General features: G+C 49.7%; 1 protein-coding gene across 2 annotated transcripts in view; it reads left to right on the forward strand.

The window, feature by feature from the left end:
- GALNT18 (polypeptide N-acetylgalactosaminyltransferase 18) overlaps window positions 1–25,820 on the forward strand; it is a 379,685-nt gene that overhangs the window by 168,012 nt on the left and 185,853 nt on the right. For both annotated transcript variants that reach the window (XM_052652828.1, XM_052652827.1), the window contains exons 2-3: window positions 1,723–1,915; window positions 15,425–15,591. In XM_052652828.1, the coding sequence (XP_052508788.1) occupies window positions 1,723–1,915; window positions 15,425–15,591 (360 nt within the window). The remainder of the gene's footprint in view (window positions 1–1,722; window positions 1,916–15,424; window positions 15,592–25,820) is intronic.

A 25,820-nucleotide genomic window follows, 5' to 3' on the forward strand; every position in this document is an offset into this window, starting at 1 on the left:
CTTACACATGCTCACATGCTTCACCCAGCACCTGTGAGTCCCAGCTCCATGGGCACGAGTTTTGGTGTCTCCCTGACCCGAGTCTCTGGCGTTGGTGCGCTTGCTCTGCTTTCGGAATCATTCGCTGTCTAATTCGCAAGGAGCTATGACAGCCGCCTCTGCCTGTGAATTCCTTTGTGTACCTCCAGTGATGGGGCTTCCTCCCCCAGGAGCACCCCCTCTGTGATAGGAGTGTCCTGGGTGCTGGAAGGCTTATTCTCAAGCCTCCCCCTCTTCCCAAGTGGACTCTTCGAAGAATCTGTCAGGAGAAGGAGGTGGTAAGAGCTGTGGTATGCAGAAGACCAAGGGCCCTAGCCCTTTGCCTGTCTCCAGACTGTACCTTTAAGTTACCTGACATAAGTGTGTTTGCACCTACTGGCTCCATGTAGATAGCTGAAGGGACTTTGGCAAGTGTCCTAAGCCTACCTCTCCTGTTCTGAACCCTCTTCTGCTTCCTCCTGGTCCCTGTCTCATTCCAGGCTCCATCTCTTACTTACATCATGTTTATGAACATGAAAGGCCAGTCCAGTGGCCTTAGCATCCCTGTCCAATTTCTCTGATTGCTGACCTTAAATGGTGGGCCTGACTACCTGTCCCTTGGAATGAGTTCCATAGTCAGCCTGTGTCCTGGCAAGACCTACTCATTATCCCTGTAAAAGAGGGTCTTGACCCACCAGGCTACCCTTGCTATAGCAACCCCGAGTCCCATTTATTGTGCACTTACTCTGAAAAAAGTGTTTCGTGTACATTATTGCATGTAATCCTCACAGATCTCAGGAATGAGGAGTAGGTATTATTATTAATATCCCCACATTACAAGTGGGGAAATCAAGGCATCAAGAGGTTGAGTGTTTGCTTATGCTCATGTCGCCAGTGAATAGTGGGGCAGGGATTTGTTTGAATCTGTGTCTATATACATCCAAGCCTCTGCTCTTATAGGTAATAATACCCCCTCCATTTTCTTGGAAATTTCCAGGAGAACCGTGAATTCTCTTGATCTGGTGTGAGGTTTGCCCCTACAAAGTCTACCAGAGGTCCAATGTGCAGTGCCCAGAGTGTGTGGAGGTTTGGGGATGGTCTGTCTATCCGCTGTGCCAACAAGCCCCGCTCCTGGTGGGCAGAGCCTGAAGCAGCAGGAGGCAGTCTGGCCGAGGGTCCTAGCAGTTAGGTGAATGCCATAGGGTGTAGCCAGGAAACTCTCAGCAGGACCAGATGGTGGAGAGAGAGTGGACTGGCAAGAACTGGGCAAGGAGCAGGCACTTAGCTTGGGGGTCCGGGTGTGGGACAGTTTAGGACTAGCAGGGAATCGGGGTGTGATCTGGGGAAAGAGAAGCAGAAACGCCATTCAAGGGCTGGGCCCGGCATCTGATGAGAAGGCAGACTGGGAAAGGAGGAGCTTCTGGCATAAAGCCACGGGGCATCAGGATCACACCCATCGGCTTCCCCTCGGACTCTGCTGGGTGTATGTCTGTATCCATTGTGTTAGTGGTTGCTGGGTGGATGAATGGATGTATGGAAGGATAAATGGGCTCGGGGGAGCATGACGATTCTATTCGCCCCCCAGCCCCAAAGTTGGGGCTAAGATCGTTTCATCCAAAGCAATGGTGAGGAAGGGTGAAGGGTTGTCATGGCATACGAGGGGTGTACTCTGACCCACTGTCTCCTTATCCCTTCTTTCTCCAGAAGCCCCCGCCAAACCTGAGGAGGCAGAGGCTGAGCCCTTCACAGACTCCTCTCTGTTTGCACACTGGGGCCAGGAGCTCAGCCCCGAAGGCCGGCGTGTGGCCCTGAAGCAGTTCCAGTACTACGGCTACAACGCCTACCTCAGTGACCGCCTACCCCTCGACCGGCCCCTGCCTGACCTCAGACCCAGCGGGTGAGCAGAGTCAGTGGCCGGGCCCTTGTCGACCTGCTGGTGGGGAGGTGGAGTCCCCGTGGTGTTGGGGACGGAGCCAGGACTGGGTGTCCGGACTCCTGATCTCTTCCCAACTTCAGCCTGCGGTCCTCCCCCCTCAGCCTGCATCGGGCAAGTCACTCTCCCTCTCCTCCTCCAGCCTCAGTTTCTCCATCTACTAAGCAGGCAGAAGGCTTTCTTCCATGAGAAATAGGAGATTTTGAGGATTAATAACCGAATTTAATCCTTAAGGGCACAAGAATCATCTGGCACTCCTGTTAATAAGTAATTTTAACCCAATTAGTTGCATTTTTATGAACAATTATTTTTTCCTGTAAATTAGTTTCTTAAAGTACATCCATCTTCCAAGGCTAACAAGTCATTACACCCGACAGAGAAGTCTGTCTTGACTTCTCTCTTTGTTACCAAAGATGTTCCTTTAAGATTCAGTTAGAATTTTTATTACTCCTAATTATTAAAAGTGTGGGCACGTACCACAGCTGAGAAAATCTCATTAACTTTTGTGAGCTCCCCCTTCTCTTCCTCACCTTCTCCCTCCGCACCTTCTCTTCCTCTCTTTCTACTTATTTTTAAATTTTTCTTAAAGCTGCAAACCACAGTTAGCTTGTGTCTGGAGTTGTCAAGGAAGATCTTGCTTCTGGGTTTGGAGTCTGTGTTCTTTGGAAAGGAGAGTTCAGTTCAGTTTCATAGATATTTATTGAACATCTGCTGTATGCCCTGTAGTTAGGTATGGTTTTTCTTGGCCCAAGTGAACCTGGGCCAAGGGATGAAAGACCATCTAAGGATCTACACGGGGAAAGAAGAGTATATGTTCACTGAAAGAATACTCGGGGGCTTCCCAGATGGCTCAGTGGGTAAAGAATCCACCTGCAATGCGGGAGACACGGGTTCAGCCCCTGGGTCAGGAAGGTCCCCTGGAGGAGGGTATGGCAACCCACTCCAGTGCTCATGCCTGGAGAATCCTGTGGACAGAGGAACCTGGTGGGCTACAGTCTATAGGGTCGCAAAGAGTCGGACATGACTGAAGTGACTTGGCGCACACACACAGGACTCTGCAGAGGCCTCAGCCATGATCTTGGCCAGCACGAAAGCTATGGACTCAGGTGCAACTCAATACACATTTTTCCCAAAATAAGGGGAAATGGTGGATTTTGCTGACTGCAGCGTGGCTGTAATGATGACTGGTGTTTACATGGGCTTGATTGGTTGAGATGTGCTTCCCATGTGGACCACACCAACCTGCATGAAGGTGGGCAGGCAGCTGGCACAGTCCCATTCAAGTCGAAGTAGATGAGGAACAGAAAGAATACGAGTTCTGGCTGACATGACACAGTTGAATAAGTGATTGGGCTGGGACTTGAACCAATGTATCCAGAAGCCAAATCCAGGCCTTTGACCCGAGCCCACAGCTGGGCTGGCCTCGACTGTGCAGGAGGCATGCTGAGAGCTGACTGACACCCTTCCACCCTTCACTGAGAGAGGCGCTGCGCACACCAGTCCTTCCGGTTTCCATGGGAGAGAAGCAGGAGTTGCTGGGTGGAGAGACGAGGCCGCGTGGCCTTTCTCTAAAGTGCAGGGCTCCCTGGAAAGCCCGCTCTGAAGGAAGTGCATTCAGAAAAGATAGCCCAGCCTGGACTTCCTTGCTAAGAAGGTGGTGGCAGGTGCGTGGGCAGGGGCCGGAGGGGGATGTCTCTGAAGGACTCCAGGTGAGCTGAATTCTGTGGTTTCCTCCTGAGCCACTGGAGAGAAGCAGTAATCATAATGGAAAGACCTTTCCTCTGCACAGAACTTTACAGTTTACGGAGCTTCCGCACCTCCCCTGTGGGCAAGGCGACTTCTGTCAACCCCTTTTTATAGCCAGTAAAACAGAATCGCTGATAACAGGCAGAGCTGAGCCTGCCTGCTCTCAGCAGGGGCTCTGCAGAGGCTCTAAGGACGCTGGTTTCTCTTTGCACGTGGACTTGGGAGGCTCTCTCTAGCTCTATTTCAGCTGCTGTGCCAGACACACACCCAGGATTAGAGAGCCGTTGCTGGACCGCTCGAAACAAGCACACGCTTGGGTGAAACAGTGCCTCTCTTTGTCTGTTAATTTCCATGAAAACATCACTGCCTTGTAACAAGGTCATTGCTTGCTTATCCTGTTTCACTCATTTTAGAAACATCTTTTCAATCTTTACTGTCACCGTATTTCAAATTACACTGCCAAACATTTATATAGCGTGAGCCATGTTTTCAGGGAAGCATTTCGCACTTTATTTACATTAACTCTTTGATGTCTCACAGTAACCTTCTGGAGCGAGTAGGAGGCACACACCTTACCCTCCTACTCATGACACTTTGACACCAGATGTGGGGTTTTCTTCCCCATATCGACCATTTCTGTGACACCAGCTGGGTGTCCCTACAGTTCAATTAGCTTTGGACGCTACCTGCCAGAGTTCGTGTCAGATCCCATAAGTCAAGGGCTCAGTCCCACAAGGCTGGCCCCACTTTAGGTGCCAGTCACAGGTCCCAGCTGTCATCTGTGCTTGTCACTGCCCAGCTGTAATTTGGGATTCAACCCCTCCTTGCTGCTGGTGGTGGTTTAGTTGCTAAATCATGTTTGGCTCGTTTGCCACTCCATGATCTGTAGCCCAGAGCCTTCTCTGTCCATGGAATTCTCCAGGCAGGGATACTGGAGTGGGTAGCCATTCCCTTTCCGACCCAGGGATTGAACCTGGGTCTCCAGCACTGCAGGCAGATTCTTTACCGTCTGAGCCACCAGGGAACAAGGGGCTGGTAAAGGGGACTGGACTATTTTCTGCAGCTCCTCCTAGTGGGAGCAACTGGGGCAGAAGCATGCACGCCTGTCCCCAAAGGAGTCGTGAGTTCTGAGCTGAGGAGACTCTGTGGAGAGAAGAACATTGAGGTGGAAAGAGTCAGGACGGGATTACAGCAGGGAAAGAATGCAGCCTGGAGCCGGGGCTCTGGATCCTCCTGGGAGCCGGTTAGGGTCCATCCAAGGTGGCTGTGGGTGTTTGCGGTGTTACCACTATGAGTATGGCCACCAGATCTGTGTGTACGGATTGGAGGGTCACAGGGTCTTCATGCTGCAGCCACTAGACAGGCCTCTGAGATCTCTGAACTTTGGGGTTCAGGAGGACTGGCTTCATGAGCAGCATGTATGATAGGCAGGTAACGGCTTCCCAAGGGTGTCCATGTCCTGATCTCTGGAACCTTTGGACATGGTATATGCAAAGGAGAATTAAGGTTGCAGATGGAATTGAGATGCCTAATCAGTTGGCTTTAGAATAAGGAGATCATCCTGAATTATCTAGATCAGCCCAGAGTAATCCCAGAGCACTTAAATGTGGAAGAGAAAGCCAGAGCGATGGCAATGTGAGAAGGACTCAGCCGGACACTGCGGCTTTGAAGATGGAAAAGAGCTGTAAACGGGGGAAACCTGTAGATACTGAAAAAGGCAAGAACAGTGTCTAACAGGTAATCACCTGGAACTTCCAGAAGGGAATGCGGTGCTGCTGACACTTTGACGTCAGCCCAGTGAGACCTCTGTCCAACTTCTGGCCTCCAGAATTGAAGATAACTAATATGTGTTGTTTGAAGGCACCAAGGTGCAGGACTTTCTTACAGCGGCAGTGTTAGTATCAGGACACTATCCAGTGGCCCCCTTTTACACAAGATCCTCCGAAGGCTAAAAGTGCCCTGCCCTTGGTTTAATGTTCTGCTGTTGCTGTGTTAAAATTCTCAGCAAGTTTTCAACAAAGGCCACCATGTTTTCCTTTTGCACTGAGCCCCACAGGTTATGTATCTTGTCCTGGTGGGGAAGCGGGGCAGTTTCAGGTGAGAAGCTGGGACACAATTGCTGGATTATCTAGGGGTTGCTTCCCCAGGGCCAGGGATTTACACCAAGAGCCACTGTCTGCTCACCAGTCCTTCCTGTGTGCCAGGCACTGTGCAGACAGATTAATGTCCACCTTCTCCTTTAACTTTTATCCTCATGTTTCTATGGGGTAGTTATTATTATTCACATTTTATATAGGAGAATGCTGAATATTTCCTAGGTTAAGAAACTTGATCAAGTTTCCAGTGTTTCTATGTAAGTCTGTGTCTCTAGGATGCTCTTCAGCCCCCTTGCCCCACCCTTCCTAGGGGAGCTTTTCTAGTTTGGAATCTTGGCTCTGTGGAGATGACCCAGAGGTCTTTGAAAGATGAGACTTCCATGACGGTTGCCTCAGGACAAAGGGGTAAAATCAACACCCTGAGTAATGATTCTGCTGCATCAAAAATGCTAACTGCACAGACACAGGAGGAAATACTTCTTAACTGGGGCAATCTGGGAAAGTACTTGTGGTTCCTGGTTAATTACACATATTATGAACCAGTAGTATCACATGATTGTTCTTAAATATAATGCAATCTTGAGCAATATTAATGTCTTAAAACGGGGAGATGAATAGTTTTGTTCTACTCTGCTACTCAGATCAAAGCTACAGAATTGGATTTTATGGGATATGGAGAAAGTGAGGCATGTTCAGAGGAGAACAACTCAAGAGGAAAGACTGGGTAACATGACAGACAGATGGTGTTTCTGCTAGATTATAGAGTAATATGTAAAACTCAGTTGCCTGCATTCCAAGGCCAGGTCTCTCACTTCTAAACTGGTTGACCTCCAGCAAGTTAACTAGCCTCTCTATGCCTTGGTTTTCCTGTCTGTAAATTGGAGATGGTTCAGTTCAGTCACTCAGTCGTGTCCAACTCTTTGCGACTCCATGAATCGCAGCATGCCAGGCCTCCCAGTCCATCACCAACTCCCGGAGTTCACTCAAACTCACGTCCGTCGAGTCGGTGATGCCATCCAGCCATCTCATCCTCGGTCGTCCCCTTCTCCTCCTGCCCCCAATCCCTCCCAGCATCAGAGTCTTTTCCAGTAAGTCAACTGTTCACATGAGGTGGCCAAAGTACTGGAGTTTCAGCTTTAGCATCATTCCTTCCAAAGAATACCCAGGGCTGATCTCCTTCAGAATGGACTGGTTGGATCTCCTTGCAGTCCAAGGGACTCTCAAGAGTCTGCTCCAACACCACAGTTCAAAAGCATCAGTTCTTCAAGACTGAAGATGTAATATATGTAGATGCCTTAGAACATTGCCTAACATCACCATGCCTGCTGTCTAACTTTTTGTTACTCTTTATCTGGGTCCCTGGGCTTCCCTGCTGGCTCAGTGGTAAAGAATCTGCCTGCCAGTGCAGCAGATGCAAGAGGCCCTGGTTTGATCCCTGGGTTGGGAAGATCCCTTAGAGGAGGAAATGGCAGCCCATTTCAGTATTCTTGTCTGGAAAACTCCCTGGACAGAGGAGCCTGGCAGGCTATAGTCAAAGGGGTCATAAAGAGTCAGACACGACTGTGCAACTGAACACATCTGGGTCTCTGATTTGTAAAAAGGATGGCCTGGGGGGCACGGTCCTGACTTTAGCTACTAGAAGGACTACTAAGCAGGCAAGGAGTGACAGGCCAGGCCTTCCACCCTGACACGAGGTGAGAGGAGGGCCTGGCGGGCATTGCAAGACAGATCAGAGTGGTTTCTCCCCAGCCCCAGAGTCCTGAGCATCAGAGGCTGGAGCCAGGCTCTGCTGGAAAGCAAAGATGCCCCATCCTCCTTCTTCTCTCCTGCAGTGCCTGCCTTCCCCACCTCCCCCACGTTCCTCAGCTCTCCTTGCCACAGGCCTGGCCTGGTCACCCACAAACCCACCACATGGAGATGCTCAGTCCCTTGTGTGACTTCTCCACTAGAGCCAGATGACTTTGTTTTCTGGGTGCTGTCTGTGTAGTCCCAGCAATCCCATTTTCCCTGGATTTCTAATAAGTTTTAGGAACAAATGATTGCCCAGCTTCCTGTTGGCCATTTACATTTTAATTGATTCATTCCCCCCCTTCTTCTACTTATAGTCTATGTTTGATACAGCAGATCCTTTCTCCAAATCAGTAGAGTCCCCTGAAAGGATGTTAGTAGAACTTCTGATTCTGAGTGAAAGCTGGACACTTTGATGATCACCTCTACTTAGAATTTTACCTGTTGTCTTTCTGGTGTCAGACGCTCTTCTGAGATGAGGCTGGCCCATTTCTCTTGCCTTGTAGATGATTAAAACTCCTGTCCACTATCTCTTGCACATCTGAGCCAGACATGCATCCTACCAGGACCCTGAAGCCCCTGGCTACACTAAATATCCCCATTGCCTCCATGACCCCTCTGGCTTATTGGATGATCTGGGCTTATTGTTGTGGTCGGGTAGGGAGTAAATGATTCCATTCTGTTAGGCTGTGGTGGAAATCCCACCCACGGGGTTTTCCCGGGCCTGCATTCATTCTACCGTTCACTGCTTGAACGTTTGTTCAGTTGTTCATTCAGCCAGATACTGGGTGCTTCCTGAGTTTGTTCTCTGTGCTGGACGCTGTATGAGGCACGGGGGTGGGGGTGGGGGGCTGGTGAGCAAAGCAGATGTGGTCTTGATCTCATGCAGCTTATAGTCTAGTGGAAATACTGACATCTGTTAAATAATCACATAAAAGCTAAGTGGCGATAGCAATATACATGGCATGAAAGAAAAACAAAGGAGCCTGTGAGAGTCTAACAGGGATCACACCCCAGGCCAGGAAGCGCACTGTGTCTTTCTTCGCTGGGTTATATGTGTGTCAGGGAGGAAGGAGCTGAGCTTACTCGGGTGACAGCAGGTGGCTGGGATTCTTTGTATGCCAGTGTCTACACACAGCTGTATAATCACACCATCGGAAATCACACACTCAGGCTCTGGAGGAGGGCAGAGAGCCCGGCTTCAAACAGAGAGTGTGTTCAGGGCTTGCTATCTCTATGGGCTCAATGAAACGGGAAGGCAATCTAGGCTTCACGTGACCAGTAGAGCTTCATCGTGATAGCCCACATCATCCTCCTAGATGCACTGTGTCCACCCTATCTTTCATCAGAGTTGACCTGGAGTGACTTCCATTTCGTCCCTCCCTCCCTCCACCAGGTCTCTGGGTTGTCACAACACTGGTGTCTGGCCAGACAAATCTCTAGATGATCGCAGAAGGAAGGTGCAGACCCTAGTTTAACAGGACCTTTGAGCACTGACTTTGGAGGCAAATGAGCCCAGGTGGAAGCCCTGGAAAATAACTTGCTATCTCAGTCCAATTGCCCTCATCTATAAAATGGGGATAAAATGTTTACCCTATAGGACTTTTCCTATAGGAAAAAATAAAAATCAGAGGGGGGAAAAAAGTAAAAATATACATATATCTCTTAGTATGATTTATGGAGAGTCATAAGCACTCAGTAAATGGAAATTATTAATGATGTTACTTCCAGATATTCTGTGTGGAGTCCCTGGGCAGTAGGGGTAGCAAGCACAGGGCAGTCTCTGAGCCCCAGAGGTTACAGAGATAGAGATGCCAGCCACCAGGAGTGGAAGTCTTGACTGCACGCATGCCCAGTGAGGACCCCCACACTGCTGTCATCCCTGGGTCTCATTAAGTCCAGCAGACTGGATGCTGGCAGGCTGGGAACCTGTCTAATCTGAAAAGTTCTGGAAGAAGCCAGAAGTGTAACCAAGTGAAGTCAGAGGAGGATCAAGCAAGTCCTGTGGGTGCAGGTGGGAGGGTGGAGGCCAGGGTGAGGATACAGATGGCCATGAAGGGATAAGAAGACACTGCTGATCCCAGGGTGCCATCCTTAGGTGGTCAACAGTGCAGCTGAACCATTGTGTGCTGACCATGGGAAAGGGGAGACCCTTGACCCTATCTAGGAGAAACCTAGGAAGAAAGAGGGGCTGGGGACACTCAGGGGAGTGGGTATTCAGGGGAGTGTTATCTTCTCTCTGCTTGGTCCAGGTGGGTCCCTCCTGCACCCCCAGAACCCAGGCATAGTTAGACCTAGTTCCCCATACACATTGGCCAGCAGCCCCCAGCTCACATTCCACTTTGATCTTCACACTGAAAGGGGTCAATCGGCCTCCATGCTTCGATGCACTGGGAGCTGATAGATTTGCCAGAGTCACAGGAAGAATCCATCCCTCCACTATGGAGCTGTCTGGCTGCTGCCCTGGCTGGTACCCAGTTCCCGGGTGCCTGACTTGGCCTCTCTTCGTCTGGCACTGCCTCTCTGCCTCTCGCAGGTAATGGCATCACTAAAGCCCTCGACATAAACTTGCCTCATGAACAGCTCAAAACCATCCTGGGGAGCTCTGCTGGGAGGCTCCCGTCCCCGCACCACCTCTGTGTGCAGGGATCGATGCAGTCAACTTTATCAGGACCATCAATCCTGGCTTATTAGACAGCCACAGTTCTCCCCGCTCAGAAATGCCTTGTTTTTATCTTTAGTGGAAAATGGCTTAACTTTGAACAAGAATAAAGTACAAAGGGAACTTTTATGGCTTAATTTTACAGGAGAATATGCCTCTTCTTAAAATGAGTAAGGGACCAGTCTGGTACAGTCAGGCTTCCTCAAGGCGTGTAAGTAGGGAAGGGTTGGTTATACCCTGGTGGCTCCTCTGACTCTCGCATACCCTGGCCCTTCTCTGGAGAGGTGAGCAGAGACAAGGATAGACAGAGGCAGACACCAGAGCAGGTGGGGACGGCAGGCTCTGGGAGCAGAGGCTGTACTGGCCAGACTCCAGCAGACACAGGGGCTGGGGGAGACCATTGGCGTGTGAGTACAAGAGGCATAGCCCTCAGGTAGAGGCTGGGGCTGGTTGTTGGGTTAAGTGGCCAGATTTTGGAGCAGAAGCACTGGGCTTGGTCTGGAACAACCCTCTTCCATAGCAGCTCTTGGACGTGTGTTCCTTTGGCAGGACTCGGGATGCCCTGCTGCAGACAGGCTCCTGTCCCCAGTTCAGTGTCCGGCAGTAATGATGGTGGTGGGACCGGCAAGTATGAGGACATCTCGTCTGACATGCTGGTCTTCCTCCCTTTTTTTGCCTCTCCCCTCAGTCTTGTAAGTTCTCCTTCAATGTTGAGATAAAGATAGGAACCGGGACTATGTGTATCCATTATATGTGTGTTGGGTGCTTTGAAACAGTAGCCTCAGTAGTTTATTCAGCAGATGCTGGCTGAATGAATGCTTGCTGATGACCAGAACAGTGCCAGGCAGAGCATGCGCAGTCGTGAACGAGATCCTCGCCACCATGAAGCTGGGCTCTAGTCAAAGGAGGGCCAACCATCCTGGTGTGCTTGGAATTCTCAGTGTTGAAACTGGGAGAGTCCTGGGCAGACTTGGATGAGTTGGTCACACTGCCTAGTCGCTACTACAGTGGTGATTGGATAGATGTGTCTTGTGGCATTTGGTGATGGCCAGGTGCTGGCTAGGAGGAAGAGGAAGTTTGCAAACTATTTCTTTAGTGAGAAGTTTTCCGTTCATCACATATGAGAGAGAAGATCCTGAACTATATGGAGAAGACACCTAAGAGACCATTTCTCCTGCCTCCCTCTGTCCCTGCCTCCATGTGAAAAGACATGGAGACCAGGGGAGTGGCTTGCCCAGGATCACACAGCAATTTGGGGCACAGCTGGGTCAGCGCCTGGGTGGCTTTATCCATCCCTTCTCCCCCATAATGCCCTCTCCCTATAAACTAGCCCACCTCAGCTTTCTTATCTTGCCCACCCTTCACCTCTCTACTCACAGAGACCCAGGTTAAGGTTAGATGCTGTGCAGTCTGGAGAAAAAGCACCAAGGCTGATCCTGGGAAGGCCTTGAGTGACTCTCCAGAGAGAAGGGAGGGAGAATGGATTTTAGGAGCTCGGTACGTTTGGCCAGGGGAGATCGCTTAATTATAGTGCAGAGGATCTGAGAGCTGCTGGAGATGGAATGTGAGCGACTGGGGCCAAAATCCCAGTGAAGGAGAGCAGGAGAAGGAAGGACCTGCTGGTGAGAGAAGACCTGACTCTCCTTCTAGGGAGGAGGTTGATAGAAAAGGAGAGAGCTGAGATCAGTGGCATGCATGTCAAGTTCAGGCCTCATGCAGACCTGCCTTGTCTTATTGCATTTCACGTTATTGTGCTTCACAGATACTAAATTTTCTACAAGTTGAAGTGTTGTGTTATCATGTAATGGTTAGCATTTTGTAGCCATAAAGCATTTTTAAATTAAGGCATGTATATTGTTTTTTTTCAGACAATGCTATCACACACAATATACTATCATGTAATAGAAACATAACTTTAAATGCACTGAAAAACCAGAATATTCATATAACTCACTACATGGCAGTGTTTGCCATATTGCAGTGGTCTGGACTCAAACCTGCAATATCTCCAAGGTATCCATGGTTATTTATCCATAAAATAAATAACCGTGTTGGTTTAATTCTGAAAACCTACTATTCGCCAGACTCTGGTTTAAGGTTGGGAGCTAGCACAGTAGCAAAATAGAGTCCCTGCTCTCAGGGAAGTCATTATAGTGGGAGGAGAGACATGAACACACACAAATGTGAGGTACTGTCCTAGGTGTTCTGTTGTGTTCAAAAGGGTTGTCATGTAAGAGCTGAGTTTGAAAGAGTCTTGCATATAAAAATAGTGATCAGTAGAGTTTAGCTTGAAAAACAAATATAACATTCCTGCTCTGCTTGGAGAAAGGTCACCAGGAGATGGATACCAGACACAGCAGCTCAGCCCATCAGGACGGCCATCCATTACCGGGAGAAATTCAGCTTGCAGTGCTTATGTGGAGCTTTGAAAAAGAAGAGAGAGGAGTAGAAGGCAGTTAACCCTCAACCCCGAAAAACACTTGGGAAACACACCTGAGGCTTTAGATACAGAGGCTCTGAGAACTCAGAGGAAACCCCTGGAGGTGTAGGAACAGACTAGGGTCAGTCTCTTGGCTGGTGGGGCAGACAGCTTGTACTGATATCGTGACCTTATTAGGAGCTGTTCATTACACTTTCAAGAAAGAAAAATAAAGGTCATGTGCTAGTTGTCTCACCATATAAAGTGTTTTCTTTAACTGCGATTAGCAAGTAGGTTGTGTGTTAATACTTCTATCATTTTCCATTCCTAAGGAAAGGCCAACTGCTGGTCTTGATAACCATAAGTAAGCACTAGCCCGAAGAATTATTTGACTGTTAACCACCACCTTTTAATTGCTGTTATAACAGTACTATTCACAACAACAACACGTTTTTTGAAAGGGTCTGATGAGCTTAACGGAGAAGGCAATGGCACCCCACTCCAGTACTCTTGCCTGGAAAGTCCCATGGACAGAGGAGCCTGGTAGGCTGCAGTCCATGGGGTCGCTGAGGGTCGGACATGACTGAGCGACTTCCCTTTCACTTTTCACTTTCATGCACTGGAGAAGGAAATGGCAACCCACTCCAGTGTTCTTGCCTGGAGAATCCTAGGGACGGAGGAGCCTGGTGGGCTGCCGTCTATGGGGTCGCACAGAGTCGGACACGACTGAAGTGACTTGGCAGCAGCAGATGAGCTTACCTCATTCAGCCTTTCTCCCTCATCCTCCTCATCTCTCCTCCCTTCACTGCAGTTACCTGAGCTGGCTCCCTCCATCACCTCCTCTCTAGTCGCAACACTCTCCCCTCGACCCCACGGGCCTTTGCACCTGTGGTGTGCCAGGTGGGTTTCTCCAACCTCTCTCCCTCATAGAGCCCTTCCCTGACCACTCCTTCTAGAACAGCTGCCAGGGCACCACATTGTCCTCTAACACCACATTACTTTTCATTTCAGCACGTGAATGAAATTGTATCATTTGCTTGCTGCTGTGTTTGCCTGTTTCCCACTGCAGAGCACAAGTTCCATGAGGACAGGCACTTTGTCCTTGTTGTTTTAACCCTGAATGCAATACCGCCTCATGGAAAAAAAAACTCAATATATTCCATTAAATGCAAGAATGAATGAATTCTACACCAATCTGTTACCCTGATGGCTTTACTCACATCCTAAGTGTGAAGCAGATTTGGATGAAACTTTGGTTCTTTCCCTTCCCCCATTCATTTTTTTCATGAGAGAAAAAGAGAGCTGGAAACAGAATGAGAAGTTTCTGTAAATTTCTGGTAACCATAGAGATAGTGATTTTAGTTTATTAATCTCCTGCACTTAAGCAGACTGGAGCCCCACTGTGATTTCTCCAAAATTGCTCAGCGCTGGTTATCCTGCAGCCTTCCTCATTAAGGAAGAGCAGGCCCATCCCTATCCTGCAGCACTTTAATTACAATGAGCAGAAGCCCTGTGCTATTACGCTCATTATTGCATTATTATGCTCACCTGACTGTACCTCCCACTTTGGAGCAGTGCAACACGGTCACCAGCGCTGAACCCCTGGAATCTTTGGTGGCTGATAGTGGGAGCAGGCAGCCTCCACTCTGAGCCGAGGACCGAGGTCAGGGCCACAATTGCTGCTCTCTCCTTTCATTCAGCTGTCCTGAAGATGGGAGCTCGGTGCCCTCTGGAACAGTATTTAGTGTCAGCCAGAGAAGGGCACCAGCAGTGGTTTCCCATCTACAAAGTCAATGCTTACAGGAGAAGAAATTGACATGCCCTTGCGAGCCATGACATTCCTTATTGTCTGGCCTCGTGATGGGGTCTAATTTTAGGGTCTCATGTTCCTCTTCCCATGGAGAGCGGCATGCAGACTTTAGTGATTTTGCCTCACGTCCTTTGGATAGGAGACCTCCAGATGGGTTTCAATGGATCTAGGGAGGCAATGGGAGAGTTAGGGGCAGGCTGTCACCTGACTACTTCTCCTTGAAGGGAGAGCCTTGGTGTAGAAATAAGAAGACCAGAGTTGAGGTTTCATCTTGGCAGCTGACACATGGTGGGGACCTAGCCTCTCTGAGCCTTAGCATCTTCATCTGTGAAATGCGGTCCAAATTGTCCTTCCATTTCTCTATCATGTTGAGACTCTGCGCCTGGTTTCCACCTGTTTCTGGAGGCTGGATCCATAAGATGAAAGAGGCATAAGAGAGGCTCTAGGCAGCGTTCCTTTAGGAGTGAGGAAAAGTGGATTCTGGCAGGAGGAGTCTCTGGAAGGAGACATGTTTTTCTCCTGAAGTAGGTCATCTAAGGTCTGGCCTCATTTAAGCATTGGCTGTCATTTTGGAAAAACTAAGATTTTCTTTTGGTTGCATTTTCCATCCTATTGGATTTAGAAATACAGTGTCATTCTTCCAGTAAACATTTGGTGACAGCCTGCTGGGTTCCAGGCCCTGTACTAGGGTCTAGTGATACAACTGTTCATCTGGGAGAGTTGTTGACAAATTCAGACTCTGTAGTGGGGCAAACGGGTTTCAGTGGCTGAGGGCTTGTCTGCTATACACTTTGTGATTATCTTAAGTATATCAAAGAGAAGACCCTGGGGGAGAATGTGGACTCCTGAGCTTTCCAGCAAAGCTGGAGCCAAGACACGGGTGGGCCAGCACCTGGGGCGACCCCTGCCGAGTCAGTGACAGATCTAAGATCCTGGCTGCTCTTCTTTCCAGGTGCCGCAACCTCTCATTCCCCGACAGCCTCCCAGAGGTGAGCATCGTGTTCATCTTTGTCAATGAAGCGCTCTCCGTGCTGCTGCGCTCCATCCACTCGGCCATCGAGCGCACACCTCCGCACCTGCTCAAGGAGATCATCCTGGTGGATGACTACAGCAGTAACGGTGAGTGCCCGGCTCCCTGCCCGGTGCGGGCGTCTCCGCCTCCATGCGGGGTTCTCATTTTCTGCAGGCTCTCCGTGGCTCTTCCTTCTCTGGGACGTTGCCTCCGAGAGGAGAGGTTCACAACGGTTACCACTCTGAAAGGTTCAGTCCATAGCTGCGCGCTCTTCACGTTCCGGAGGGGCCAGGTCCCCAAGCTTTTCCTCGCTGGCTGTCAACTCTCTCCCTCAACATCCTGGCGCAATAGGATGAGATAAATAGTCGTGACCTCCACCCCTCCACATACACAGTGAGCCTTTCCAGTGACTCTTTCTGTGAAGTGTCATTCCGCTTTGCTCTGTGCCTTGGCCTTGGCCTAGAAGACTTTTCATTGCCGTTGTCCTAGCAGCAGTGGTGGCAATGGTGGGAGTGTTGATGGTGCTGGTGGTAGTCAGAGTGGTGTTGATGGTGAGGATGGTGGAAGATAAACACTGCAATGACAGCATCAGAGCTGTTGAAAGTCTAGCTTCTTTTCTGCATCCCCTGCTCCACATTCCATCTGACCTGAGCAAAGCCCCAGGCGACCTGCAATCCCTTGTTGAAGCCCTCACAGCATGTCTCCCTTTCTCCAGCTACTACCAGGTACCTCCTTCCCTTGGTACCTATTCCATGACTTCTGATTCTTCCCATGTATACCGTCTCCATAATATTTTCCAAACTCAGAGACCATGCACTGAGACAGTTTGAGAACCGCTACTCCCAATAGGAGCTTTAATATGAATGTGCTACAGATAATGCAACCTGGTCACAGGAGCACAGTCATTGGGCTTATGTTATCTTTAACATTTTCTCTGATGTCAGGTAGTAAATTTCCCAGTGAATCCGTTGCTGTAATGAGAAGTTCAGATGAGCAATTTGTATTTTGTTATCAATTAAAGCTGAAACGTATCAGATAATTGAAATATTTTAATCTCTATAAGCACATTTTCTGTTTCATTTTATTATCGTGTAGTGAGAAGTGTAGTATAGTGTAGTAAGAAGGGACTTTTAGAGCTTTCTGAAGGGCAGTGCTTATGCATCACGTGACTCTCATTGTCCCGTGGATGTGAAGGAAGGAAAAGGCACCTCGGATGGCAGCAGATAGGCAGAGGAGGCTTAGGGGTGATGGCCTGTTGTGAGGGAGACCTACCTATGCAGCTACCTGCCTGGCTCCAAGGAGTAGATACTGAGAAAGCTCCCACTCCCCAGTGGCTAACACTGCTATTTTATGACTAGCCTGCCCGTGAACCCTATCTTGCTCCAGCAAGGCCAGCTGTCCTCCTGGCCTCTTACATTGTCAGGAGGCAAGGGATGGAAGAGCCATTCTTTCATTTCATTCCCATGGTAAAAACTTTATTGTGGCCTGAAGGATGCTGTTTTGTCATTAATTCATGTGGGAAAGGGGGAAAACTGAGATTGAGAAATTTAGATAAGGAAAGTGAGCCACATATAGAGGGTTTCATGTTTGAATTTAAATGATTTGGACTTAATTTTCTAAATGGTGATAACCGTATTTTGGTAAGAGGAGTGATACAGTGAGGACTGGGCAATGAAGGGCTTTGGATGTGTTTTATATCATTGGCTGGGGGAACAGGACATCTTGAAGAAGGGAACCGGATGCATCGTAACTGCAGCCATACATATAGCAAGAACTTAAGGGGCCTAGAGTTGTGTTGGGTGTGGGGACTGAGGGCGAGATATGAGCCTGAGAGGTTTTATAAAGGAAGCATCTGTTGGATCTCTTGACTGAGAGAAGGCCAAAGGAGGGCTGGTAAATGATGGCTCAGTCTCAAACCAGGGTGACTTAGAGGACGGCGGTCATTCCCAGGATAGGGGGCAGGAGGAAGAGTGGGTGGGTTCTTCATCAGATCAGAGATGGGGGTGGGGCACGTTTAAACCCAAAGCTCTGGGAAGTATTGAGTTGATGGCATAGTTAAGTACCTTGACTTGGTGATGATTACACAAGGCCACACTTGACAAAATTGCACAGAACTACAAACACACACCCAGAGGAGTGTACATATTACTGAAAACACACACCCAGAGGAGTGCACATATTACTGAAAACACACACCCGGAGGAGTGCACATATTACTGAAAAGACCTGGAGAAGCCTTGTGATTTTGGTAACGTCAGTGTCCTCATTTTGATATCATACTATAGTTGTGTAAGATGTTAACGTTGGGGGAGGCTGGGTGAAAGGTGCATGGGACCTCCTTGTGTACTTCTGTGTACTTTCCTGTGCGTCTGTAATTACTTCAAAATACAAATCAAGCAAAAGCCTTCCCAGAAGATTCTAACCCAGTAAGTTTGTGATGGAATCTGACTATCTCTGCTTTTAAGAGCATCCTTGATGATTCTGAAACACAGCTCTGGTTGAGAATCTCTGCTTTAATGAATAGGATGCATGTGTTGTGTTCCAACGCATGGTGTGAAGGGAAAGAACTCTGAAGTCTGAAGTCATGGGTTCTAGGACCCTCTCCATTATGGGTGAGTGACCCCAGAAACTCTCCTCAGCCTCTCAGAGTCTCAGTTTTTCCTCTATAAATGGGGATTGTTATCCTCCCTTGCTTACCTCACTTGCCTGACATGGTCAAGGATCTCTTTGTGAGTTGAGCAATGAGATCCATTATCATTACCGTCATCATTACCATCAGCAATCCATCATCATCACCCCTCCCCAGCCCCCACCTCCATGCCCAGGAGACTGCGTCACAGCTGGCCAACCACACACTGGAGCCCGATAAGAAAGTATGGGGACGTGAATGGGGAGTCTTGTACACACATTAATTACAGCCTTTGGTTGGGAGGAAAGGATGGAAAACTGAAGAGGAGAGAACAAAAGAAATAGAAGTTTGAGAGGATGCTGAGGATAGGTGTTTAAGAGTCAGGAAGAAGAGGGTTAGATGATAGAGACAGAGAGGGAATGGCCAAGTGAATCTGGAGGGCAAGCCAGACTCTGAGGGCAAAGAGAATTTCAGGAGCAAGCCACCTTTTTGACTAAGCCCAAGGCATTCAAAGAGCTCCCCTTGTGGTTCAGCTGGTAAAGAATCTGCCTGCAATACGGGAGACCTGGCTTCGATCCCTGGGTTGGGAAGATCCCCTGGAGAAGGGAAAGGCTTACCAATTCCAATATTCTGGCCTAGAGAATTCCATGAGCGGTATAGTCCATGGGGTTGCAAAGAGTAGGACACGACTGAGTGATTTTCATTTTCACAGGCAAGTGGAAGGACACGGGGTCTAGGAAGAAGGCATTAGATGTGAGGGGTGCGGATCATGGAAATCTTAGTGGGAAGGGTAGGGGCGGGGCTGCAGAAGCCAGATGAAGATGAGGAGCAGCTGGGAGGTAGATGCTTCCATCAGGGATGTTGACTGTGAAGGAGAATCAGGAGCCGAGGAGGAGCTGGAGTGATGTTTTCCACCAGTTAACCACAGTCTGCAGTCATGACCCAGGATGACAGGCCTACTCATACCCATACACGCGCACACACAATTGAAACAAAACTTTTCAGAAACAATAGTGGATTCCTATTATGTGCACAGCGCTCTGACACGCTCTGTTATAATCTGGCCTATGTTATTCATTTCTGTTGTGTTCTATTGTACTGTGCTATGTTTTTTTCTCTCTCTTTCTGAAAGGCAGATTGTTCTCATGACTCTGACTGCACATTAGAATCGCTTGGAGAGCTTTTAAGGAATCTAGGGTTGTCATGCCTTAGCTCTAGTAATTTGGTTGGTCTGGAGAGCGGGCATATGAGGCCCTTGGTCTGGGGAGGGCGCGCCTGAGTTTTCTGAGACAAAGGTGAGGACAGCCTCTGAGAAGGGAGGAGAGGATGGGACCCCGGGCACAGAAACCAGGCTTGCCTCTGGGAAGAAAAAGCAGATGGGCTAATGGGAAGGGAGCTGGAGGCAATGAAGGGTTGGCCCCTGTGGGGAATGGGCTGGAGATCTGACCAGTAATGGGTCTCCCTGAGACCAGCCTGCACTGAGCTCTCAAGGAGGGGTGGGAGAGACATTGAGACTGTGGCTCTTGGAGGAAGGGGAACACCTCTAGCCTTAGCCAAGGGCTGCCTGAGGGCCCAGCCTGACGGGGAAGGTGGCTCTGGCTGTATCCTTGGAGGACTCCCTCTAGGGCATCAGCCCACTCAGCACCGGACTTTCATTGATTTGACATCAGGCCAACTAAGCTCAGCTAACATTCCTAGGGTGCCCAGCCTGGGCCAAGGGCGTGGAGGGAGTGATGGGTCGGATCCAGTCCCTGCCATCAGGGAATCCTGTGATTAAAAGCAAAGTGGAATGAGACATAATAGGACTTGGTTTCGGGTCTCAGTTCTGCCACTTGCCAGCCAGGAGCCTTTCGTGCCCTGTGTAGACATCAGGCTTTGCCCCTCCCTATCTGCTCCTTGGTCACCGAGGACACACAGGGTAATGAGGGTGAACATGCCGCAAGCTGCAAAGAGAGCACCAAGGAAGAGTTAAAATGAGAGCAGTAGAAACAGCAACAATAACAACTGCCGTGCGGCCCCCAGTTAGAAGCAACCCAGGCTTTTCTTTCTTCGCGGAATAAGTGTGCCCTGGTGGGATGAGCCGGAATTCACATTAGGCCAGCTATTTAGTTCCAGCTCTTTCTAGCTTCTTCCCAGCTGTGTGTTCTTAACCTCTGTGAACCCTATTTTCCTTATCTATAAAATTGAGATGTATGATTCTTACCTCTGGGATTGTTTGGAGGCTTGAATGAGATTATGCATGATGGAAGCGATGCTGGTGTTTAAAACTCTAAGTGAAGCCTGAAGCCAGAGAACAGAGCTTCCAGAGACTGTCTTCCAAGTGGCTGTCACAGGTTCTGTATGTGCTGGTGCCTTGTGTTCCCCAACTGCCCCCAGACCCCCAAGGGCACCTTTGCTTTGGGGTCAGGCTTGTGTTTTCACAAACACAAAAACAGTCAATCACTGCTTTCTTCATCCACGCCACTCAAGACCTTTATCTTCATCCCAGAAGTCAAGGACTGAAGTTTCTGCAGGAGGCCCTTGTGTAGGACATGGAGTCCCTGTCCTTTGCCACCTTAGCAATTTCCTAAACAAGCTCCACTCTTTCAGGGGCTGGCACCTGTGCAGGATGCTGTCAGTCCTCTAAAGTGGCCTCAAAACACTTACGTTTGAGCTTGATTAAAAATACGGAGAATTATACCGGGCACATTCTTGATTTAGGACATTTGCACTTGCTTCCGCTGGTGATGCTAGTGGTAAAGAACCCATGTGCCAATACAGGAGACAGAGGTGAGTTTGATCCCTGGGTCAGAAGATCCCGTGGAGGAGGGCATGGCAAGCCTCTCCAGTATTCTTGCCTGGAGAATTCCGTGGACAGAGGAGCCTGGTGGGCTACAGTCCATGGGGTGGCAAAGAGTCAGACACGACTCAAGCAACTTAGCATGCACACACTCCCCTGCCTTTTGGAATGCTCTTGCCCTCTGATACTGCACTGCTTGTTCCTTTATCCCTTCAAATGTTGCAAATGACACATTATTAAAATGGCAGCCTTAACCTCTGTCTCTCTTCATCCCTTGAGTGCTTCCTTTCTTCAACAGTATCTGTCACCTTCTGATACACTGTACTCACTTAGTTACTCTCCTTATTTATTTGTACATTTTCCCTCCACTGTGGCACCCCACTCCAGTACTCTTGCCTGGAAAATCCCATGGATGGAGGAGCCTGGTGGGCTGCAGTCCACGGGGTCGCTAAGAGTGGGACACGACTGAGCGACTTCACTTTTCACTTTCATGCATTGGAGAAGGAAATGGCAACCCACTCCAGTGTTCTTGCCTGGAGAATCCCAGGGACGGGGGAGCCTGGTGGGCTGCCATCTATGGGGTTGCACAGAGACGGACACAACTGAAGTGACTTAGCAGCAGCAGTATGCATGTTCCATGAAGGCAGGGACATTTGTTTTGTTCATTGCTGTGTCTCCAGCACCTACAATGGTGCTTGATTCTTGTAGGTGTTCAGTAAATATTGATTCAGTGAAAGAACGCATGTGGATTCTGTAGCCTGAGGCAAGGCTTGGAATCTGCACATCAATAAGCACCCCAGAGCATTCTGATGCAATGGGACCTTCTCTGGGAATCACAGTTCTAATTTCTGTCTCCCATCATCCTGTGTGCTGCAGCTGAGGAGCCTGGGACAGCAGGCACTTCAGAGCCTCCAGGGCTAGCCTGGCAGTAGGCACTGTGGGGTGGAGTATTTCCTCCTGGGGTGGGGCCCTTGGGACCCTCTCTGCTGCATCCTAGGGAGATGGCAGAAATGGGGGAAGGGGTGTAGAGCAGAAGGGGAGCTTCTTTTGCGGTTACACCATCATGGCCTGACCTCAGGTCCTACGCATGGAGTCAGATGGCCAACCTGAGCCTCCTCTCTTCCATGTTACCCAGCCCCTGCAGGCGTTCCTGACAGTGGCTGCCAGGCTGCCTGCCCTGCCACTCTAAGGCAGTATCTCAAGGCAATGGTTGGAACACAGCTCAGAGCCTCCTGGTTTTAATTACCGTGCTTTTCAGTGAATTCCAATGGGCCAATGTCTTTAGCTGGGACTGAGTGATTCAACCTTTATAGACCTTCAGAGGGAGGGAAGCACCAGGACTTGCAGCTGATAAAATCATCTCTGCCTTTGATTCTTGGCTTTCGTTCACTTGATCATTCACTTCATTCATCCGTTCCCTCAACAGGTTTTTAATGGCCACATACTTTGTGCCAAGTACTTTCACTCACAGCTAAACATTTACCTCCACATCACCCACCCCACACACATGGTGAACACTCTCATGAGACTCAGGCATTCAGTACTTGGCCAGGTGCTCAATGAACATGAGCCCTTTCCGGCTCTCCCACCAGCTGTCCCCGAGTCACCCCATCCCACAGTCCAGCCACCCCCACTTCTTTTGCTGTGCTCAGTTTCTCTGTTTCCCTTCTTAACTCATGTCTTCTTTTAATAAACTTGAAAAATCAGGCAGTCTTCTTTCATGCTACTTGAAATTGCAAAATGAATCTGAATTTGGTGACTAAAAGCACATCAAAGCAATGGTGATATCAAATATTCTTTTAAGCGTCTCGTTCCCTGGAGATTCTGGTTAGCACGTGGTTGGCAGTGACTTGCCCAGCCTACACCAGCCTGATGCCTTGCCTTCCAACAAGAGAATGGCCAGTTCCCAGCACCTCGCATGCTTCAGCTGGGGTTGAACTGTCTCCTGGGCAGTGGATATCCTTCGCCCAGGGATCCAACCTTCACACTGGCCATGTTTGCTCAAAGCCTTCCACACCTTCTGGCAGGAGGAGGCTTAGAAGTATGCAGGCCTTGAGATACAGGCCAAATGGACTCTCCCTCCGGTGGCTCGGATGGTGAAGAGTCTGCCTGCAATGCAGGAGACCTGGGTTTGATTCCTGGGATGATCTCCTGGAGAAGGAAATGGCAACCCACTCCAGCATTCTTGCCTGGAAAATCCCATGAGTGGAGAAGCCTGGCAGTCCATGGGGTCACAAAGAGTTGGACATGATGACTGAGTGACTAACACTTTCCCCCACCACAGTGTCAGGAGGCAGGCAGGCTGACAGGCAAGGCCCAGCCGGCTCTCCGGAGGGAACCAGTATCTACATCAGGCAGAGACTGGCCAGGGCCCCACAGTGTGTGAGTGACAGAGGCCGGATGGGACCTTGGGTCTCCTGACTCCTGCCAAGGCTCGCTGCTCACCTCCATACCGTGTCCCTGCTTGGTCCAGTGGCCAGTCTTTCTGCTGTCTGCACCGTACATGGACATGGTAGCCCACGGCCAGGCCCCTCAGGCTTGCTCATGGTGACTGTGGGACCTGCTTAGTTGTCTTCTGGAATGGCACTCATCCCTCCCTTCCAGCCCCTTTGCCAGCTCCGGGCTTCAGGGTCCACTCCCAGGCCACTGCTTCCAGGCAGTCTGGCGTCCCTCTGTGCTACGCCCCCTGCTGGCTGGACCAGGTTTGTGCCAGAGACTATTCTAAGTAATTTTTCATAAATTAATCAGCACTCTGTGGCAATGGTAAGGACCATGATTAATATCATTTTATATAAGAAGGAAATAGGCACAGAAGAGCTGAGAAACATGTCCAGAGTCACACAGAGACAGAGTTTGCACCCAGGCTGTCTGGCCTCAGAGCCTGCCTGCACCCTTGACTATTAAACAAGGCTGCCTCTGGTGCATCATGGGTTTCTGACTTGAATTTTACCCTCATTCTCTTACCTCCATACAAAGAGAGATGTTCGGCAGCAGGGTGAGTGAAGGAGGAGGGGAAGAAGGCCCTGAAGAGAAGGTGTGGCCATCCCCTCAGCTGGAGCTCTGCCCTGGGCTCGGTAAGAAGGCGGGACACTGCACAGAGGCTTCTAGGCTCAGAGCTGAGAGGTAGCAGGTGGAGCTGGCAGCCGTGCTTTAGGTCACCTTGTGAGAGGGAGTCAGCTTGATGTTTTCTTAGAAACAGAGGGAAGCTGATATGCTTGTGTGCACACATATGTGTGCGTGTGAACACATGTGGGTGAGTGGGTACAAACCTGTGAGTGTGCATTTAACATGTGATCATGTGTAAGTGCTCTGAGCAAGCACGTGTGTACCTGGGGTCTTAGTCCGTCTGGGCTGCTGTAACAAAACACCGTGATCTGAGTGGCTTAAACAGTAGGGGTTTACCTCTCCTGTTCTGGAGCCTGGGAAGTCCAAGTTCAAGGTGCTAGCAGATTCAGTGTCTGCTGAGAGCCTACCTCCTGGCTCATAGACAGCTGCCTTCTCTCTGCGTCCTCACATGGCCCTCCTTGGTGCCTAGGTGTGGAGAGAGCTAAGCTCTGGTGTCTTCTCTTCCTATAAGGGCACTAATCCTATTATGCAGGCTCCACCCCTGGGACCTCCTCTAAACCCAATTACCTTCCAAAGGGCCCACCTTCAGATACCTTCATCTTGGGGATTAGGACTTGAATATATGGTTCTGGGGGCACACGCATTCAGTCCACAATGCTGGGCTTGTGTGTGCACGTGTGAGCTGAGGTGTGCAAGTCCCCACAACTGTGGTTTAGCCCCTTCCACCATCACCCAGGACATCTTCAGAATCCTGCTGAATGACAGGTAATCGTACAACTGTGAATCATTGTTATTTTTAATTGTTGGTAAGAAAATCACAGTGTAGTGACAAAATGGAATCAGAGCTGCCAGCTTGCTTGCCGCCAGCTGCTGGGTCCCCCTGCACTTCCCGGAAAGCCCCCATCATCCCTTGGCCCAGCGCCTGCCTAATCATTGTTTAATGTTTCAAAGATGCTGTCCTACACGAGAGATACTCATTCCAGGCTGTAAAAATACCAACAGCTTTGTGTGCAGCTGGAATAATTGCAAAAATTAAAAAAGCAGAGAAAAAGAATGGTCCAACAGTATTGTGCTTTATGGAGCTTAAAGAATCCCATATAGCTAATCTAATTACAGCCAAGGCTCAGGCAGCTTAAAGGTGTTTATACAACCAGACATGTGGGCCGTCAGCCAGCTCAGCAGAAGGCTGCTTGTCACCACCCACCCCTGTGCCTTTGACCAGTGTGACTTCAGGGTCACGCCCACATACCCAGCAACCTTGAGATGGAGGCGTGAGTGTGTGCTAAGCCACTTCAGTCATGTCTCTTTGTGACGCTGTAGACTGTAGCCCACCCGGCTCCTATGTCCATGGGATTCTCCAGGCAAGAGTACTGGAGTGGGTTGCTGTGCCCTCCTCCAGGGGGTCTTCCTGACCCAGGGATCTTCTATGGGACCCCCAACTTCTATGTCCCCTGCGTTGGCAGGCAGATCCTTCACCACTAGTGAGTGCCACCTGGGAAGCAGCTGGTCCTGAATCCTGCAAGAGTCCTGGAGGCTCTCACTGCTGCTCCTTATGCCTGGGGCTGCCTCTTCCTGACAAAATTCCCCCTTCATCAGCAGCCTGAGAGTTACTCTCGGCCATGGCCACAGATTCGTGTCTTCGCGTGTCATCCGGCAGCACTCTGCTGAGGACACGGCTTACGCGACTCGAGCTCCTGGCCGCTCTGGGCAGCACTGCCTGCCCCTCCCTGCCTACTCAGGCCCTGATCGGCAGACTGAGTCTGCTTTGGCCAGTGACTGTGAGGGTAGAAGGGAGTCCGATAACTGTCTCTGGCAGACTCCATCATGTTAGTGTCTGGTCACGGCCCACATGGTCCTGGGGC

The sequence above is a fragment of the Budorcas taxicolor genome, chromosome 15 (assembly GCF_023091745.1).
Source record: "Budorcas taxicolor isolate Tak-1 chromosome 15, Takin1.1, whole genome shotgun sequence".
Lineage (NCBI taxonomy): Eukaryota > Metazoa > Chordata > Mammalia > Artiodactyla > Bovidae > Budorcas > Budorcas taxicolor.